The sequence below is a fragment of the Salvelinus fontinalis genome, chromosome 34 (genome assembly GCF_029448725.1).
Source record: "Salvelinus fontinalis isolate EN_2023a chromosome 34, ASM2944872v1, whole genome shotgun sequence".
In the NCBI taxonomy this organism is placed as follows: domain Eukaryota; kingdom Metazoa; phylum Chordata; class Actinopteri; order Salmoniformes; family Salmonidae; genus Salvelinus; species Salvelinus fontinalis.
In genome coordinates this window covers 8,931,654-8,951,129 of record NC_074698.1, presented here as the reverse complement: position 1 = coordinate 8,951,129, position 19,476 = coordinate 8,931,654, and the positions used below count along the sequence as shown (strand labels likewise).

The 19,476-nt window shown below is 50.4% G+C and overlaps 1 protein-coding gene across 1 annotated transcript in view; it reads right to left on the bottom strand.

Moving 5' to 3' along the window:
- LOC129833018 (rho-related GTP-binding protein RhoN-like) overlaps nucleotides 1-19,476 on the bottom strand; it is a 41,489-nt gene that overhangs the window by 10,078 nt on the left and 11,935 nt on the right. Inside the window, exon 3 of the mRNA XM_055897233.1 lies at nucleotides 7,974-8,083. Within this exon, the coding sequence (XP_055753208.1) occupies nucleotides 7,974-8,083 (110 nt within the window). The remainder of the gene's footprint in view (nucleotides 1-7,973; nucleotides 8,084-19,476) is intronic.

Genomic DNA, 19,476 nt, shown 5'->3' with positions numbered 1-19,476 from the left:
ATTACACACATAAAACAGTCATATAACTAATTTACTGACACACACAAACTCTCTCATGAGAATAGCTGTAAAACATTCCCATGACCACGTCACCACCTTACCACACTCTGGCTGGTTCCCTTCCCAAGCCCAGTATCAAAATATCACGCCCCAAAAGCCACCATAAAAACGTTAACTACCAGCATCTGTCCTGCCTTCTCATCTAGTATGAAAGTCCCATGAATGCCCAGATTCACATAAATACTCAGTCCCCTTAAACAGCCGTTCTCTGATTGGTTGTTGCATAGCTAATCTTCCATCGCTGGAGCTCCACTCCAAATCCCACCCCAGCCGGGCTCCAAGGCCTCCTCTCATTCTCCAGTCTGACCTCCCATTCCTATAGGGGTCAAGGGTCAAGTAGCCCTGCTTGTTTCATGGCGATAAAGGGGGGTGGCTCTTACCCCCCATCGTGATTTTTTCTATTGTTGATGGGTCAGAATGTGTGCTGGCTATAGACAGCATGGGAACTCTATATGGGAGGTGAAGTCAGAACACTTTGGATAAGAATGTGACAGTTTTTGCCGATTGCTTCAACACTGAAAGGGAATGCTTAGACAAAAGCATCAAACCTTTTGTAACGATGCCTTAAACAAAGGCACCAAAAGTACGAACCCATTTACTCCTTTGCACTTTGTTTGCAATTCTGCAAAACACTACACTGTTTCTTACATTAGACACTTCGTTGAAGAATGAAATCTCTTGCAATCAGTGGGAAAACACTTTTATTCAAAATGCAAAACATACCTGAAATTGGCAACACCCACACACACACATGAAAACACTTCTACAGTAATTAAACACCAATTAGTCTGAGCCTCAGCGCTACATATAGACCTCAGGTAACATCACCTCCTTGGTGAGAACTTTGCAAACATGGAGGCAGTGAGAGCGAGAGGAAGAGGAGGAGAGAGAGGAGTGGGAGGAGGACGAGGACAAGAATAAAGAAGGGGACCAGGCAATAGACGGAGACGTATTTCCGACGACATTAGGGCCACTTTGGTGGACCATGTCATAACTCATGGCCTGACGATGAGGGAGGCTGGGCAGAGAGTCCAGCCCAACCTGAGTCGCTACACGGTAGAATCCAGAATAGGGACATTTAGACTGGAGAACAGGTATGTCTTCAACTTTCTACACTAGACTGTACCTATGTAATTGTTGCACATCATTCTGCATCACAGTACAATACAACGTAGTCCTACAATATTAGGTCTATGCTCCTCAATGAACAAAAAAATAGGTATAGTACTGTGAAGCACATGTAATACAGTTTTGATGTTACTGTGTACAGTATGACAGTACAGTATGTAAAGCAGAACCTAACCAATGACATAATATTCTTGAATTTTCTACAGAACTGCCAGACAACCTCCTGAGGGTGGAAGGCCACGTCTGTTCCCCATGAACAGGAACTGGCCGTTGTCAATCTGGTGTTGGCAAACAACACCATCCGCCTACATCAACTACCAGAGCAAATCATCGCAGATCACACAACATTCCATAATATCAACCGTGTCAGTATGTCGACACTCCGCCGCATCTTGCTTCAACACCAACCTACGATGAGGCAGCTGTACAGGGTTCCATTTGAGAGGAACAGCGTTCGATGTCCAGGGTTCCATTTGAGAGGAACAGCGTTCGATGTCCAGGGTTCCATTTGAGAGGAACAGCGTTCGATGTCCAGGGTTCCATTTGAGAGGAACAGCGTTCGATGTCCAGGGTTCCATTTGAGAGGAACAGCGTTCGATGTCCAGGGTTCCATTTGAGAGGAACAGCGTTCGATGTCCAGGGTTCCATTTGAGAGGAACAGCGTTCGATGTCCAGGGTTCCATTTGAGAGGAACAGCGTTCGATGTCCAGGGTTCCATTTGAGAGGAACAGCGTTCGACGTCCAGGGTTCCATTTGAGAGGAACAGAGTTCGATGTACAGGGTTCCATTTGAGAGGAACAGCGTTCGATGTCCAGGGTTCCATTTGAGAGGAACAGAGTTCGATGTACAGGGTTCCATTTGAGAGGAACAGCGTTCGATGTCCAGGGTTCCATTTGAGAGGAACAGCGTTCAAAGTCCAGGGTTCCATTTGAGAGGAACAGCGTTCGATGTCCAGGGTTCTATTTGAGAGGAACAGCGTTCGATGTCCAGGGTTCCATTTGAGAGGAACAGCGTTTGATGTCCAGGGTTCCATTTGAGAGGAACAGCGTTCGATGTCCAGGGTTCTATTTGAGAGGAACAGTGTTCGATGTCCAGGGTTCCATTTGAGAGGAACAGCGTTCGATGTCCAGGGTTCCATTTGAGAGGAACAGCGTTCGATGTCCAGGGTTCCATTTGAGAGGAACAGAGTTCGATGTACAGGGTTCTATTTGAGAGGAACAGCGTTCGATGTCCAGGGTTCCATTTGAGAGGAACAGCGTTCGATGTCCAGGGTTCCTTTTGAGAGGAACAGCGTTCGATGTCCAGGGTTCTATTTGAGAGGAACAACGTTCGATGTCCAGGGTTCCATTTGAGAGGAACAGCGTTCGATGTCCAGGGTTCTATTTGAGAGGAACAGCGTTCGATGTAGAGGGTTCTATTTGAGAGGAACAGCGTTCGATGTCCAGGGTTCCATTTGAGAGGAACAGCGTTCGATGTCCAGGGTTCTATTTGAGAGGAACAGCGTTCGATGTCCAGGGTTCCATTTGAGAGGAACAGCGTTCGATGTCCAGGGTTCTATTTGAGAGGAACAGCGTTCGATGTCCAGGGTTCCATTTGAGAGGAACAACGTTCGATGTCCAGGGTTCCATTTGAGAGGAACAGCGTTCGATGTCCAGGGTTCCATTTGAGAGGAACAGAGTTCGATGTCCAGGGTTCTATTTGAGAGGAACAGCGTTCGACGTCCAGGGTTCCATTTGAGAGGAACAGCGTTCGATGTCCAGGGTTCCAATTGAGAGGAACAGCGTTCGATGTCCAGGGTTCCATTTGAGAGGAACAGCGTTCGATGTCCAGGGTTCTATTTGAGAGGAACAGCGTTCGATGTCCAGGGTTCCATTTGAGAGGAACAACGTTCGATGTCCAGGGTTCTATTTGAGAGGAACAGCGTTCGATGTAGAGGGTTCTATTTGAGAGGAACAGCGTTCGATGTCCAGGGTTCTATTTGAGAGGAACAGCGTTCGATGTCCAGGGTTCTATTTGAGAGGAACAGCGTTCGATGTAGAGGGTTCTATTTGAGAGGAACAGCGTTCGATGTCCAGGGTTCCATTTGAGAGGAACAGTGTTCGATGTCCAGGGTTCCATTTGAGAGGAACAGCGTTCGACGTCCAGGGTTCCATTTGAGAGGAACAGCGTTCGACGTCCAGGGTTCCATTTGAGAGGAACAGCGTTCGATGTCCAGGGTTCCATTTGAGAGGAACAGCGTTCGACGTCCAGGGTTCCATTTGAGAGGAACAGCGTTCGACGTCCAGGGTTCCATTTGAGAGGAACAGCGTTCGATGTCCAGGGTTCTATTTGAGAGGAACAGCGTTCGATGTCCAGGGTTCTATTTGAGAGGAACAGCGTTCGATGTCCAGGGTTCCATTTGAGAGGAACAACGTTCGATGTCCAGGGTTCTATTTGAGAGGAACAGCGTTCGATGTAGAGGGTTCTATTTGAGAGGAACAGCGTTCGATGTCCAGGGTTCCATTTGAGAGGAGCAGCGTTCGATGTCCAGGGTTCCATTTGAGAGGAGCAGCGTTCGATGTCCAGGGTTCCATTTGAGAGGAACAGCGTTCGATGTCCAGGGTTCCATTTGAGAGGAACAGTGTTCGATGTCCAGGGTTCTATTTGAGAGGAACAGCGTTCGATGTCCAGGGTTCTATTTGAGAGGAACAGCGTTCGATGTCCAGGGTTCCATTTGAGAGGAACAACGTTCGATGTCCAGGGTTCTATTTGAGAGGAACAGCGTTCGATGTAGAGGGTTCTATTTGAGAGGAACAGCGTTCGATGTCCAGGGTTCTATTTGAGAGGAACAGCGTTCGATGTCCAGGGTTCTATTTGAGAGGAACAGCGTTCGATGTAGAGGGTTCTATTTGAGAGGAACAGCGTTCGATGTCCAGGGTTCCATTTGAGAGGAACAGTGTTCGAAGTCCAGGGTTCCATTTGAGAGGAACAGCGTTCGACGTCCAGGGTTCCATTTGAGAGGAACAGCGTTCGATGTCCAGGGTTCCAATTGAGAGGAACAGCGTTCGATGTCCAGGGTTCCATTTGAGAGGAACAGCGTTCGATGTCCAGGGTTCTATTTGAGAGGAACAGCGTTCGATGTCCAGGGTTCCATTTGAGAGGAACAACGTTCGATGTCCAGGGTTCTATTTGAGAGGAACAGCGTTCGATGTAGAGGGTTCTATTTGAGAGGAACAGCGTTCGATGTCCAGGGTTCTATTTGAGAGGAACAGCGTTCGATGTCCAGGGTTCTATTTGAGAGGAACAGCGTTCGATGTAGAGGGTTCTATTTGAGAGGAACAGCGTTCGATGTCCAGGGTTCCATTTGAGAGGAACAGTGTTCGATGTCCAGGGTTCCATTTGAGAGGAACAGCGTTCGACGTCCAGGGTTCCATTTGAGAGGAACAGCGTTCGACGTCCAGGGTTCCATTTGAGAGGAACAGCGTTCGATGTCCAGGGTTCCATTTGAGAGGAACAGCGTTCGACGTCCAGGGTTCCATTTGAGAGGAACAGCGTTCGACGTCCAGGGTTCCATTTGAGAGGAACAGCGTTCGATGTCCAGGGTTCTATTTGAGAGGAACAGCGTTCGATGTCCAGGGTTCTATTTGAGAGGAACAGCGTTCGATGTCCAGGGTTCCATTTGAGAGGAACAACGTTCGATGTCCAGGGTTCTATTTGAGAGGAACAGCGTTCGATGTAGAGGGTTCTATTTGAGAGGAACAGCGTTCGATGTCCAGGGTTCCATTTGAGAGGAGCAGCGTTCGATGTCCAGGGTTCCATTTGAGAGGAGCAGCGTTCGATGTCCAGGGTTCCATTTGAGAGGAACAGCGTTCGATGTCCAGGGTTCCATTTGAGAGGAACAGTGTTCGATGTCCAGGGTTCTATTTGAGAGGAACAGCGTTCGATGTCCAGGGTTCTATTTGAGAGGAACAGCGTTCGATGTCCAGGGTTCCATTTGAGAGGAACAACGTTCGATGTCCAGGGTTCTATTTGAGAGGAACAGCGTTCGATGTAGAGGGTTCTATTTGAGAGGAACAGCGTTCGATGTCCAGGGTTCTATTTGAGAGGAACAGCGTTCGATGTCCAGGGTTCTATTTGAGAGGAACAGCGTTCGATGTAGAGGGTTCTATTTGAGAGGAACAGCGTTCGATGTCCAGGGTTCCATTTGAGAGGAACAGTGTTCGAAGTCCAGGGTTCCATTTGAGAGGAACAGCGTTCGACGTCCAGGGTTCCATTTGAGAGGAACAGCGTTCGACGTCCAGGGTTCCATTTGAGAGGAACAGCGTTCGACGTCCAGGGTTCCATTTGAGAGGAACAGCGTTCGACGTCCAGGGTTCCATTTGAGAGGAACAGCGTTCGATGTCCAGGGTTCCATTTGAGAGGAACAGCGTTCCATGTCCAGGGTTCCATTTGAGAGGAACAGCGTTCGATGTCCAGGGTTCCATTTGAGAGGAGCAGCGTTCGATGTCCAGGGTTCCATTTGAGAGGAACAGCGTTCGATGTCCAGGGTTCCATTTGAGAGGAACAGCGTTCGACGTCCAGGGTTCCATTTGAGAGGAACAGCGTTCGACGTCCAGGGTTCTATTTGAGAGGAACAGCGTTCGATGTCCAGGGTTCCATTTGAGAGGAACAGCGTTCGACGTCCAGGGTTCTATTTGAGAGGAACAGCGTTCGACGTCCAGGGTTCCATTTGAGAGGAACAGCGTTCGACGTCCAGGGTTCTATTTGAGAGGAACAGCGTTCGATGTCCAGGGTTCCATTTGAGAGGAACAGCGTTCGACGTCCAGGGTTCTATTTGAGAGGAACAGCGTTCGACGTCCAGGGTTCCATTTGAGAGGAACAGCGTTCGATGTCCAGGGTTCCATTTGAGAGGAACAGCGTTCGATGTCCAGGGTTCCATTTGAGAGGAACAGCGTTCGACGTCCAGGGTTCTATTTGAGAGGAACAGCGTTCGACGTCCAGGGTTCCATTTGAGAGGAACAGCGTTCGATGCCCAGGGTTCTATTTGAGAGGAACAGCGTTCGATGTCCAGGGTTCTATTTGAGAGGAACAGCGTTCCATGTCCAGGGTTCCATTTGAAAGGAACAGCGTTCGGTGTCCAGGGTTCCTTTTGAGAGGAACAGCGTTCGATGTCCAGGGTTCTATTTGAGAGGAACAGCGTTCGATGTCCAGGGTTCCATTTGAGAGGAACAGCGTTCCATGTCCAGGGTTCCATTTGAAAGGAACAGCGTTCGGTGTCCAGGGTTCCTTTTGAGAGGAACAGCGTTCGATGTCCAGGGTTCTATTTGAGAGGAACAGCGTTCGATGTCCAGGGTTCTATTTGAAAGGAACAGCGTTCGGTGTCCAGGGTTCCTATGGGGGCACCTGCAGCTTGTAGTTTTGACTGAATATGTCTGACCCAACCCACCCCCCACCCCCACAGACATTGTAGTCCTGTGTTTGAGTTACACCATATTCACGGTACAGTGTTTGCATTTTCTGTTACAGAGAGTCTTGGACATTGATGCAGCTGCACAGCCTCATGAGTTCATTTCCATTGATGAAGCTGGATTCAATCTAGCTAAAACCAAACGTCGGGGCCGAAATGTTACAGGACAAAGAGCCGCTGTGAATGTCCCTGGGCAGCGTGGGGGAAATATCACCTTATGTGCCACCATTAGTCTGCAAGGAGTTCTCCATCACCATGGCAACCTGGGTCCCTACAATACTGCTCACATGTTCATATTTCTGGATGCACTACATAATGCAGCTGTACAGGACGGTCCAGAGCAGCCCGGGTTTGTTGTCATCTGGGATAATGTTAGTTTCATAACCGGGCTGCTCTGGTCAGGGACTGGTTCACCAACCACAATAACTTCACAGTTGTATACTTGCCCCCTGACTCCACAGTTCTCATTCCGATTGAGGAATTACTTTCGGCTTGGCGTGTGTATGACCGCCAACCACATGACCACCTGCCTCTTCTGCAAGCAATGGAAGAGGCATGGGGAGACATTGAGGTGGGATCAGTCCAGGGTTAGATACAAGGCAATATTCTCTCTGTTGCCCAGCCAGGGATGACATTGCTTGTGATGTGGATGAGGTGATGTGCCAGACCCTTAACAGAAGGCGGGATCCATAAACCATCCACCCCATCTCTTACAATCCCTTACAATACTTTTTGTTCACCATCGCACTGTAATTTTACTGTAAATATTTTTGTTTTCGTGAGTTTACAGTAACATATTTTATTACTGTACTGTAATTCTACTTTTCTTTGCAGGTTTTTACAACAACAACAAAAACCAAAAAATAAGCTGTATATATTTCTTTCTGAAGCCTTTCTATTTGTTGTGTTCATTGAAATGTGACTAGATGTACTGTGCTGGAACAATCTTTCACAGAAGCCTGTACGAGAAAAAATGAAAAAGGTTTACAAAGTACTAAAGACAGCAGTGTTTTGTATAAAGTACATCAGTGTGTTGCTGCTGCTTTGAAAGAGTAATTCAAATGGTGCAGGTGTGTCTCATTTTGTAGCAAAAACGCCATTTTGAAAAAGCATTGTTAGGTTTTGCTGGCAGAGTTTCATTTAGACATAGAAGTGACATGCTCATCTCTTATTTCACTTGTGTGTAGAGTTTTGACACAGTGAGCCAAAGCAATCGCAAACAGCAGTCATGAACCATGTTCTCTGAAGGCAGGGCGTGTTGGTTATATACCCTGGTCGTGACTGACTGGGGGGGGAGGAAGAGGGGCAGTTGGAAGGTGAGGAAGAGGAAGAGACTGACCTTCTTCAGGACACTGTCCAGAGTCTCTGGGCGACTGATGTCAAAGCAGATGAGCACGGCGTCTGAGTCAGGATAGGCCAACGGCCGCACGTTGTCATAATAGGAGGAACCTGCGGACACACGGACACACAGTTAGTCCCCGTCAGTACACTAGACACTTTATATAAGGTGCCTTGACCTCATTCAACCCAGATGACTAATAGAATGGGAACGCTTGGCAGTCCATTTACAACCTGGAGGACGAAGCTGTTTAACAAATGGGCATTAACATACTGTACACTTAACCATTCCAGCAGGGAGTATCACAGCTTCACAGCACACACACACTCTCTGCTGACGCACACACCTGTTGATATGAACAGCTGTGTGCAGATGGGAGGGTGTTCTTAATCTGTGACCCCTCCCCCAGTTTAAGAGGCGGTAGGGGGTAGGGAGGGGCATTGTGATAAGCACACACACATGCATGAACTGTAGTTGTCAGAGGAGCTAGGTCCCTTTGCACATACTACATCCCCATCCCAAATGACAATGGACGCCGGTACAAAGGGCAAAGCGCTTTCTCGCTCTCACTTTCTCTGCCGCTCTTGAGAGTTCTCTCTCTCGCACACACACACACACACACACACACACACACACACACACACACACACACACACACACACACACACACACACACACACACACACACACACACACACACACACACACACACACACACACACACACACACGTTCTTCTCTTGGAACTCAATCCTGTCCATATACACATCTCACTCGTCTTCACTCTCTCTCTTTATTTTCTGTACCTTCATCCATTTTGGAGGCAGAGTGGCCCATTCCCCCTCTCCCTTCTCTCCCATTCCCTCTCTCAATTCCCCCTCTCCCTTCTCTCCCATTCCCGCTCTCCATTCCCCTCTCTCCTCTCTCCCATTCCCTCTCTCCATTCCCCCTCTCTCCTCTCTCCCATTCTCTCTCTCCATTTCCCCTCTCTCTTTCCCTCTCTCCTTTCCCCCTCTCTCCTCTCTCCCATTCCCTCTCTCCATTTCCCCTCTCTCTTTCCCTCTCTCCTTTCCCCCTCTCTCCTCTCTCCATTCCCTCTCTCAATTCCCCCTCTCCTCTCTTCATTCCCCCTCTCAATCCCCCTCTCTCCTCTCTCCATTCCCTCTCTCAATTCCCCCTCTCCTCTCTCCATTCCCCCTCTCTCCATTCCCCCTCTCAATCCCCCTCTCTCCATTCCCTCTCTCCTCTCTCCATTCACTCTCTCCATTTCCCCTCTCTCCTCTCTCCATTCCCCCTCTCTCCTCTCTCAATTCCCCATCTCTCCATTCCCTCTCTCCTCTCTCCATTCCCCCTCTCTCCTCTCCCTATTCCCTCTCTCAACTCTCCATTCCCTCTCTCCTCTCTCCATTCCCCTAATGCTCTCATTAGGAGGCTTGTAAAACTCCCTGGGCTCCGAGGGTCCTGGCTGGGGATGTGGCTGTGGGTTCCTTCCTACCTCCACTGAGATATAGGCAACACAAGCCTACATCCCTCTAGAGCATGGGAACAGAAACTTGTTGGAATGGACACAAGGAATCTGACTCTGCTATTGCTTTTGTTAGGAGACAGACTGGTGAGAGAGAGAGCAGAGCGAGAGAGAGAGAATGAGAGAATGAGAGAGAGAGAATGAAAGAGCGAGAATGAGAGAGAGCGAGAGAGAGAATGAGAGAGAGCGAGAGAGAGAAAGAGAGAGAGAGAGAGAGAGAGAGAGAGAGAGAGAGAGAGAGAGAGAGAGAGAGAGAGAGAGAGAGAGAGAAAGAGAGAGAGAGAGAGAGAGAGAGAGAATAAAACAGGGGAGGATAAAGATGTAGACTAGATTTTAAACCGAACTGTCAGCTGAAATGCCACCAAGTCAGAGCAGTAGAATCCTATACAAACAGCCTGTAACTGATGTCTGGCATGTAGAGTGATGTAGACATTGTTACTGTACATGGCCTCAACATAATGCCATGGCAGGCTGTTGAAGCAGCACAGACTTTCTGTGTCAGTGAATTGGGCTGGACACAACGTTAGTAGCGCCTGTTTTAGCAGTGCTATGTTCTCTTTGTTTGTGGTGGACTGAGGCCTGCACAATGGCTGCACGCGGTCCATAGCCCTACCCATTCAGCTAGCCGCCCTGCCCTGACCGGAGTCATCCCCTCACAGGACAATGCAACAGGCCTCCTGTCCTAAAGGGTCAAAGGTTGTCACACTTCAGTGAGAGAGAATGTGCCTGTGCGAGCGACGGCCTCTGTACGCTTCAGATTACGAGTGCACAGGAAGGAAGCTTTCACAAATGTCCTCTTTTTCATATAACCACTGAAAAGTTTGTTCGACGGTCATTCGTTTAGCTTCCTGTTTCTCCCGTCCTGCTGTTCAACAGAGCAACAGAGTAACACAGAACAGAGGGACATCTCATATACAAACAGCGGGGTCCCAGACAGAGCCGGGGAGCGTACCTCAGAGAAGAAGCAGTCCTCACAGCAGCAGGAAGTCAGTCATTAGGAAACACTGTCACACCCTGCTAGAGACGTCGTAACACAGTCACAAGATCACTGCTGTTTACTGCTGAGAGAGCTGTGCTCAGACACACACACTCGCACACACACATATGCACGCATTCACACACACGTGCACATTCCCGTGCGCGCGCACACACACACGTACACACGCTCACACACACACAAACTAACTCCCCACCAGCCCTATCACACGGACAGCAGGTCCATCACTCAGCAGGGTATCAAACAATGCAGGGCCCTGATTGGTCACAAGGTGCTGTGATGCCAAAGGTGATCTTTAGTATGTATCACACCACAACAGGCCTGCAGTGGGGAGAGGAGAGAGGGAGTGAGTGTGTGAGGGGAGAGGAGAGAGGGAAGGAGTGTGTGAGGGGAGAGGAGAGAGGAGAGGGAGTGTGTGAGGGGAGAGGAGAGAGGGAGGGAGGGAGTGTGTGAGGGGAGAGGAGAGAGGGAGGGAGGGGAGTGTGTGGGAGGGGAGAGGAGAGAGGGAGGGAGGGAGGGAGTGTGTGAGGGGAGAGGAGAGAGGGAGGGAGTGTGTGAGGAGAGAGGGAGGGAGGGAGTGTGTGAGGGGAGAGGAGAGAGGGAGGGAGGGAGGGAGTGTGTGAGGGGAGAGGAGAGAGGGAGGGAGGGAGGGAGTGTGTGAGGGGAGAGGAGAGAGGGAGGGAGTGTGTGAGGAGAGAGGGAGGGAGGGAGTGTGTGAGGGGAGAGGAGAGAGGGAGGGAGTGTGTGAGGGGAGAGGAGAGAGGGAGGGAGTGTGTGAGGGGAGAGGAGAGAGGGAGGGAGTGTGTGAGGGGAGAGGAGAGAGGAGAGGGAGGGAGTGTGTGAGGGGAGAGGAGAGAGGGAGGGAGTGTGTGAGGGGAGAGGAGAGAGGGAGGGAGTGTGTGAGGGGAGAGGAGAGAGGGAAGGAGTGTGTGAGGGGAGAGGAGAGAGGAAGGAGTGTGTGAGGGGAGAGGAGAGAGGAAGGAGTGTGTGAGGGGAGAGGAGAGAGGGAAGGAGTGTGTGAGGGGAGAGGAGAGAGGGAGGGAGGAATGTGTGAGGGGAGAGGAGAGAGCAGGAGAGGGCAACAAAAATATTTAATGACTTTCACACTGGGCTGAAGCTAGGGCAAAGAACAAAAGAGGGATGAGAGAGGGATGAGAGAGAGAATATAAAACGGGAGGATAAAGATGGAGACTAGATGTAGACGGATGTAAAGTTGAAACAAAGGTGCTTGTTTGACATTTAAAGTCATTACGGCCTTGATAAACTGAGCAGGACTCAGTCAATCCTGTAGATCAACATGATTGACAGGCGACGTGCACGGCAGCCCTAGTCACAGAACCTCAGAGCAACAGAGAGGCCTCCTCAGCACTTTAACAAAGTCAGAAAAGTCCTCTGAGAGAGAGATGGGGAGGGAGGGAGAAAACGAGGAAGGAGGAAATGTACTGTGTGTAAAACAACCCGAGCAGACACAAATAAAAGCCAACCACCATAACCATAATCCGCAGCCGCAGCAGGAGAGATGCCGGTTTCGCCATTCACAAAATTCCTCCGTGCCTCTTGCCAAAAGCCAGTTTGATAGGTGCGAGAGATACGGTGGGGATGGGGGGTGCGATGGCGCAGAGAAGGGGGGGGGTGCTGTGCAGATGGTAATGAAAGTGTTGGACGGGACAGGACTAAAAAAGAGGTATTGGACCGTTACGAGAGGCGAGAAGGTGGGGGCTCACGCCGTTGGCTGTGAGATAGAACAAAAGGTCAAGTGAATTCCAGCCAGGGACGGGAGGAGGGACAAGACGGATGGTGCCAGGAGAGGGGAGGGGTACAGGCAGAACCTGGCCCAGCCCACTCGGGACTGGCACTGCCAAAGCAAACATGCCCCTCGATACCAAGGACGGGCATAAAACACCCTAAACAAAACGCCTAGCGTTAGCATTAGCCTGATTTAGCACTAGCCACCTCCGACAGGAAGTAAGGATGGCTGTCTTTATGTCCACTGTACTAATTAGAGAGAAGAAGAGGCAGAAGGCAGAAGGGAAAGGCCTCTGTCTGAATGGAGGGTACAGAGAAGCCAAGAGGCCAGCCTTCTCAAAGCCCATTAACATCCCAAGGGACTTACGATATAGTAGTAGGACACAGGCACGGATTCACTGGAGCGCTAACACACACTATCCAGGCCTAATGGCCTCTGCTATGACTTCATTTACGCCTTGAGGGACTGTTAAGTCCCTGGATATAACTGTGAGCAAGGGACTGCTGCCACTAAAAGATGTGTGACATGACTTCCCGATCAGGCCGTATTGTGATGAGATACTGCCGTTACATTGTTCATGTTTTTAGGAACTTTGATAAGTCAGTCTGTGCTGGGAAAATGAATTCTGATTTACAAGCCTTGATTGTCGTTGCTGTGAGTCGGGGCGACATTGTCCAATTTTCTTACCAGTTTTTGAGAGAAAACTACTTCATGATGTATAACGCCTGTTTTGGGTAAAAGTATCAAAACAGAATTGTATTGAATTTAACTTGCGTGTTGAAGAACTATATTGTACCATCACCAGGACGATTACGCCTCTTTGAACTGGGACATGTCTGGTTCCTTGTGGAGACATGGCTCATGGTTAAAGGGTTTTTGCTGGGTGCAGAGAAGCAGCTGAGAAAGAGGCCCTTGTAATGGCTTCCAGCAAAGAGACGGGGAAAGAGCAGCCTTTGCCCAGAAGTCGTCTAATGAGCATAGGGCAGGGAGTCCACAGCAACAAACACTGGCTGATTAGATCACACACACACACACACACACACACACACACACACACACACACACACACACACACACACACACACACACACACACACACACACACACACACACACACACACACACACACACGCCCACTTTCTCAAATACAGTGACTGGTGCATACTGTGCTGGGTCCATAGAAACAGTGTTATCAAACCAGCCACAGCCCATACACACAAACACTCAAATATACAAATGTGCTCACACATACCACTCTCTATTTCTCTATTTCTCTCTAACACCCGCAGCTGTTTTCCCCTGTAATACCACCTTCAAAGTGCAGCAAAACATTTCAAGTTGTGCTGACTGAGTATCATAGCAACCTGCAGCGATGCAAATGGCTTCTTTGTGCTGCCCTGAAAGGAGGTAAGAGACGGAGCGAGCGAGAGAGCAGGGGAACGACGGAGACGGGAAAAAGAGAGCGAGGACGGAGTGTATCCACAAGGAGCTGATGCATTGATGGCAAAGAGGTAGCCAAGAGAAGAAGGGGAGGGGGGAAGAAGAGAGGCAAGCGAGGGGGATTGGGGCTCTTGGTCCTATAAGTGGCTGAGAGAACATTAGAGCTTTCACTGCAGATGCCCAGAGTCTTTAGGAATGGGAGGGGGGTTGGCTTCTAGCCTTCCACTCAAGCAAACCTCACGCTCGAAAAGCATTATGTCTTGCCAGACCGGACACCTTTAGAGAGGGATTGTACTGCAGGCTACTAGATGCCAACCCAGGACGTTATATAGTGCATCTAGAAACAGTATCCTTTCATCATGTCCTACAAAGCATTCTGCTGGGTTGGTCTGTTTCCCCTCCATTAGTTCTAAGGTTTGAGCACTGTAGGTGTTGCACTTTTCCCAGTTCTGACACACACACACACACACACACACACACACACACACACACACACACACACACACACACACACACACACACACACACACACACACACGCGCGCGCGCGCACACACACACTATCACACACACACACATAAAGAATCTGGTGGTCTGAAATACAGTGTGCAACGTCAGGTTGTCAAAGGCTTTAAAGTGCAGGTGGGACAGTGGAGGTGACAGACAGTGGAGGTGACAGTGGAGGTGACAGTGGAAATGACAGTGGAGGTGACAGTGGAGGTGACAGTGGAGGTGACAGTGGAAATGACAGTGGAGGTGACAGTGGAGGTGACAGTGGAGTTGACAGTGGAAATGACATTGGAGATGACAGTGGAGGTGACAGTGGAAATGACAGTGGAGGCGACAGTGGAGGTGGTGACAGTGGAGATGACAGTGGAAATGACAGTGGAGGTGACAGTGGAGATGACAGTGGAAATGACAGTGGAGGTGACAGTGGAGGTGGTGACAGTGGATATGACAGTGGAAATGGCAGTGGAGGTGACAGTGGGTTAAATGGTCCATTAACCTCCCCGGTCTGTGGCCCCCTGCCAAGGATATTGATCAAAGCTATACTGGCTTCCTCTCGCTCTCCCTCTTTCTCTCTCTAGGGGAAATAGAGCCTTTGAAGGGCGATGGCTAAGCCCCAGTGCAAGGATCTGACTCAAAGCCCCACTGTAGTGGAGTTAATGCCTGTGTCTCTCCCACTCGCAGGTTCAAAAGCAGGGCTGTCCGCTAACAGAGCAGCTTGGGGACAGAGGGGGACGTGGCCGCCAGCCGAGAGCTGGATTACTGTCTGTCTTCTCTGGGCCTCTGGGGATATGGTGATGGAGACTCCTCTCTGCATTTGATCTCTCTCTCTCTCTCTCTCTCTCTCTCTCTCTCTCTCTCTCTCTCTCTCTCTCTCTCTCTCTCTCTCTCTCTCTCTCAATATTTTTGTTTAGACTAAGTCATGCTGTGTTGCTTTCTAATCACTCTCTCCCACTGTCCTTGTCTCACTATGGCTCTCTGTATATGACATGATTCTCCCTGGCGGAAACCTTCATCTTCTTCCTTCTATTGCTGTTTTTCTCTCCCATCAGTCTCTCTGTCTTTCCTGCCCAGTTAGTGTCCAACCGGGGAACCAATGTTTCCCAATGAACTACTGTTTATTCCCTGTTCATCATGTAACCAATTCTTTGAGTTCTGTTTGCTACACAGTACTTAAGACTGCATTATGTCCAGGCCTTTGTTTAGACAGAATATGTATCCATGATTGATCGTCTATGCACAATACAAGCACACGCTTTGTCTGGGTTTGATCAAGCATAGCCTCCCTCACACCAGGAATGACGAGGAGCGATGAGTCACTACGAAGCGGTACGAGCTGGTTAGACAAGTCACACCAAATAACACCATTCAAACTGACAAGGGGCATTTAAAGGCAGCCGGGAGAACAAAAGGCTTTGTGTTTCCCCACCTTCTACCACTTAGACCTCTTAATGCCAACCGCGCAGATTCTAACGTCCCCTTTCCGACACCCAGCTTCACGGCACGTCTTGAGATAACTTCTCTGTCGTTGCTCTGGGCACGTGAAAGCAGAGTAGGGTCCACAGGGAAAGGAGGAGAGGGAAAGAGGGTATTTTATAATTGAGAAGACCTGGGAATATCCGATTTCACTCCCTGAAGAGATGATCTGTTGATCCGATTAGACAAAGGGCCAGTGGAGACAGGTTGTAAGGCAGGCCGCCCCCTCCCTGGTCCTTCACAGCACCTCAGAACAGTCCACAGCTGAGACACGGCTAAGGCACGGAGGGATGGAGGAGGGAGGTATACTGCAGACTGCAGGCATGGTGGTGGCCAGTGTTTGGTTGCTTCACAGACAGCCGGCCTTTAATTCCGTGATTACCATGGCCTAATGGATTCATCTCTCTTCTCTCTCTCACACAATCAAAAATCCCCCTCCTTAGATTCCCTTTCACCTGTAAAACGCCATGCATCACATCCTTTTATAGTCATCTCTTTTCCATCTCTTTTCTATCTCTCTCTGTCCTTGGCTGAGGGAAATTCATTAGTGCTGGAATACTTCTAAGAGTGGGATTATTTCCGTCCAAGGCTGTCTGTTGGATATTAAATAGGAATTGAAATAGGATTGTTCAGACATCTATCACGGTCACATAAAAGACAGCTTGTGAGAGGAAATGGACATCCTCTCCACTTCTATGCCCCCCCCCCCCCCCCCCCCCCCCCCCCCACACACCCATCCAAGCGCATCCCTATCATAGCCCTATCCATCTTTGGCCCACTCTGCAGGGTCCCTAGGGAGGGCTCGAGTGGAGATGATGGGCACAATTTCCCTGTCTCCTTTGAGTGCACTTCCACTCCCCCTGAAGACAGCAGAGAAAGAGAGTGATAGAGAGGGAGAGAGAGAGAGAGCGCAAGAGAGAGAGAGAGAGAGAGAGAGAGAGAGAGAGAGAGAGAGAGAGAGAGAGAGCATCTGATCCTGTTTTAAAATAAAGCAATCCATAAATGATGGGAGCTGTGGAAGGGAAGTGGGTCAGGGGACCACAGGGGTAAGGGACAGTCCATATCCCTTTACGCTGAGAGAGGGTCTCAGTGGAGGTGGTGGTAGCCAAGCGGCGGTGAGGGCGAGGGCCAGTCACCGTGCTGTTCAAAGTGCCGTCATCAAAGCTGTCGCCACGGCGAGTTATGCTGCCGCGCCACGCCTGCCGCCCGGAGGGACAGGCCCGGAAACTCCATGTCCCAGATTTCCCCGTGCGAGCTGCCATCCTGCCAGCCTGGGAGATCAACACTCATTCACTGCTGGCGGAGGATAACGAACAAGTGCTTCAGGAAAGTCTGAGAAAATGGGATGACACTCAGAAACTCCAAAGTAACCAACTGACTATTAACAGTTTCAGCCCATACTGTTACTGCTTGCCCTTTAGTTGACTATATTCGGGATCCCTAATGCTCCAGTGTGGCACTGGAGTCATAGGATCATACAGAGGGTCACTGAAGACCAATGAGTTATAGAGGCACGCTTAGAATCAACTTCCTGTGTCTTTGGCTGTTTATTCTTGGCTGGCAAATGTCTAAATAATGTGTGTGAGTACTTGTGAGTATCTGGGAAAGAGATGGAGTGCGTGTGTGAAGTACAGTTTGTAAACAGTCTGTGTATGTGTGAGTAAGTGAACGTCTCCCACGGGATTGGAAATCCTTCCCTCAGGGCTAAAAACAAGCCTGTCCCATAACACATCACAAAGCCCAGAGGGCTAGAGGGGTGGTCCCAGAGGGGTGGTCCCAGAGGGATGGTCCCAGAGGGGTGGTCCCAGAGGGGTGGTCCCAGAGGGGTGGTCCCAGAGGGATGGTCCCAGAGGGGTGGTCCCAGAGGGGTGGGCCCAGAGGGATGGTCCCAGAGGGGTGGTCCCAGAGGGGTGGTCCCAGAGGGGTGGGCCCAGGGGTGGTCCCAGAGGGGTGGTCCCAGAGGGCTAGAGGGGTGGTCCCAGAGGGGTGGGCCCAGGGGTGGTCCCAGAGGGGTGGTCCCAGAGGGGTGGTCCCAGAGGGGTGGTCCCAGAGGGGTGGTCCCTGATCTGGGTGTATACCTCTCCTCCTTCTGTCCCTTCTCCCACTATTCACTGGCATGAAACACGATCCGTTCTTAGCTCTGAGAGCATTTTCTCCATCCTGCCCTCTCCGATTCACTCCCTCTCTATCTTTTTACATTTCACTTTGACATTTTGCTTCTGGATAGTCCCCAACAGTTGATAGGGTCGACAGATAGCCTAGCGGTCCCCAGCAGTTGATAGGGTCGACAGATAGCCTAGCGTTCCCCAGCAGTTGATAGGGTCGACAGATAGCCTAGCGGTCCCCAGCAGTTGATAGGGTCGACAGGTAGCCTAGCGGCCCCCAGCAGTTGATAGGGTCGACAGATAGCCTAGCGGTCCCCAGCAGTTGATAGGGTCGACAGATAGCCTAGCGTTCCCCAGCAGTTGATAGGGTCGACAGATAGCCTAGCGGTCCCCAGCAGTTGATAGGGTCGACAGATAGCCTAGCGGTCCCCAGCAGTTGATAGGGTCGACAGATAGCCTAGCGGTCCCCAGCAGTTGATAGGGTCAAAAGATAGCCTAGCGGCCCCCAGCAGTTGATAGGGTCGACAGATAGCCTAGCGGTCCCCAGCAGTTGATAGGGTCGACAGATAGCCTAGCGGTCCCCAGCAGTTGATAGGGTCGACAGATAGCCTAGCGGTCCCCAGCAGTTGATAGGGTCGACAGATAGTGTAGCGGTCCCCAGCAATTGATAAAGACGACAGATAGCCTAGCGGTCCCCAGCAGTTGATAGGGTCGACAGATAGTGTAGCGGTCCCCAGCAGTTGATAAAGACGACAGATAGCCTAGCGGTCCCCAGCAGTTGATAGGGTCGACAGATAGTCTAGCGGCCCCCAGCAGTTGATAGGGTCGACAGATAGCCTAGCGGTCCCCAGCAGTTGATAGGGTCGACAGATAGTCTAGCGGCCCCCAGCAGTTGATAGGGTCGACAGGTAGCCTAGCGGTCCTCAGCAGTTGATAGGGTTGACAGATAGCCTAGCGTTCCTCAGCAGTTGATAGGGTCGACAGGTAGCCTAGCGGTCCTCAGCAGTTGATAGGGTCGACAGATAGTCTAGCGTTCCCCAGCAGTTGATAGGGTCGACAGATAGCCTAGCGGTCCCCAGCAGTTGATAGAGTCGACAGATAGCCTAGCGGTCCCCAGCAGTTGATAGGGTCGACAGATAGTGTAGCGGTCCCCAGCAGTTGATAAAGACGACAGATAGCCTAGCGGTCCCCAGCAGTTGATAGGGTCGACAGATAGTGTAGCGGTCCCCAGCAGTTGATAAAGACGACAGATAGCCTAGCGGTCCCCAGCAGTTGATAGGGTCGACAGGTAGCCTAGCGGTCCTCAGCAGTTGATAGGGTCGACAGATAGCCTAGCGGTCCCCAGCAGTTGATAGGGTCGACAGATAGCCTAGCGGTCCCCAGCAGTTGATAGGGTCGACAGATAGTGTAGCGGTCCCCAGCAATTGATAAAGACGACAGATAGCCTAGCGGTCCCCAGCAGTTGATAGAGTCGACAGATAGCCTAGCGGTCCCCAGCAGTTGATAGGGTCGACAGATAGTCTAGCGGTCCTCAGCAGTTGATAGGGTCGACAGATAGCCTAGCGGTCCTCAGCAGTTGATAGGGTCGACAGATAGTCTAGCGGTCCTCAGCAGTTGATAGGGTCGACAGATAGCCTAGCGTTCCCCAGCAGTTGATAGGGTCGACAGATAGTCTAGCGGTCCTCAGCAGTTGATAGGCTCGACAGGT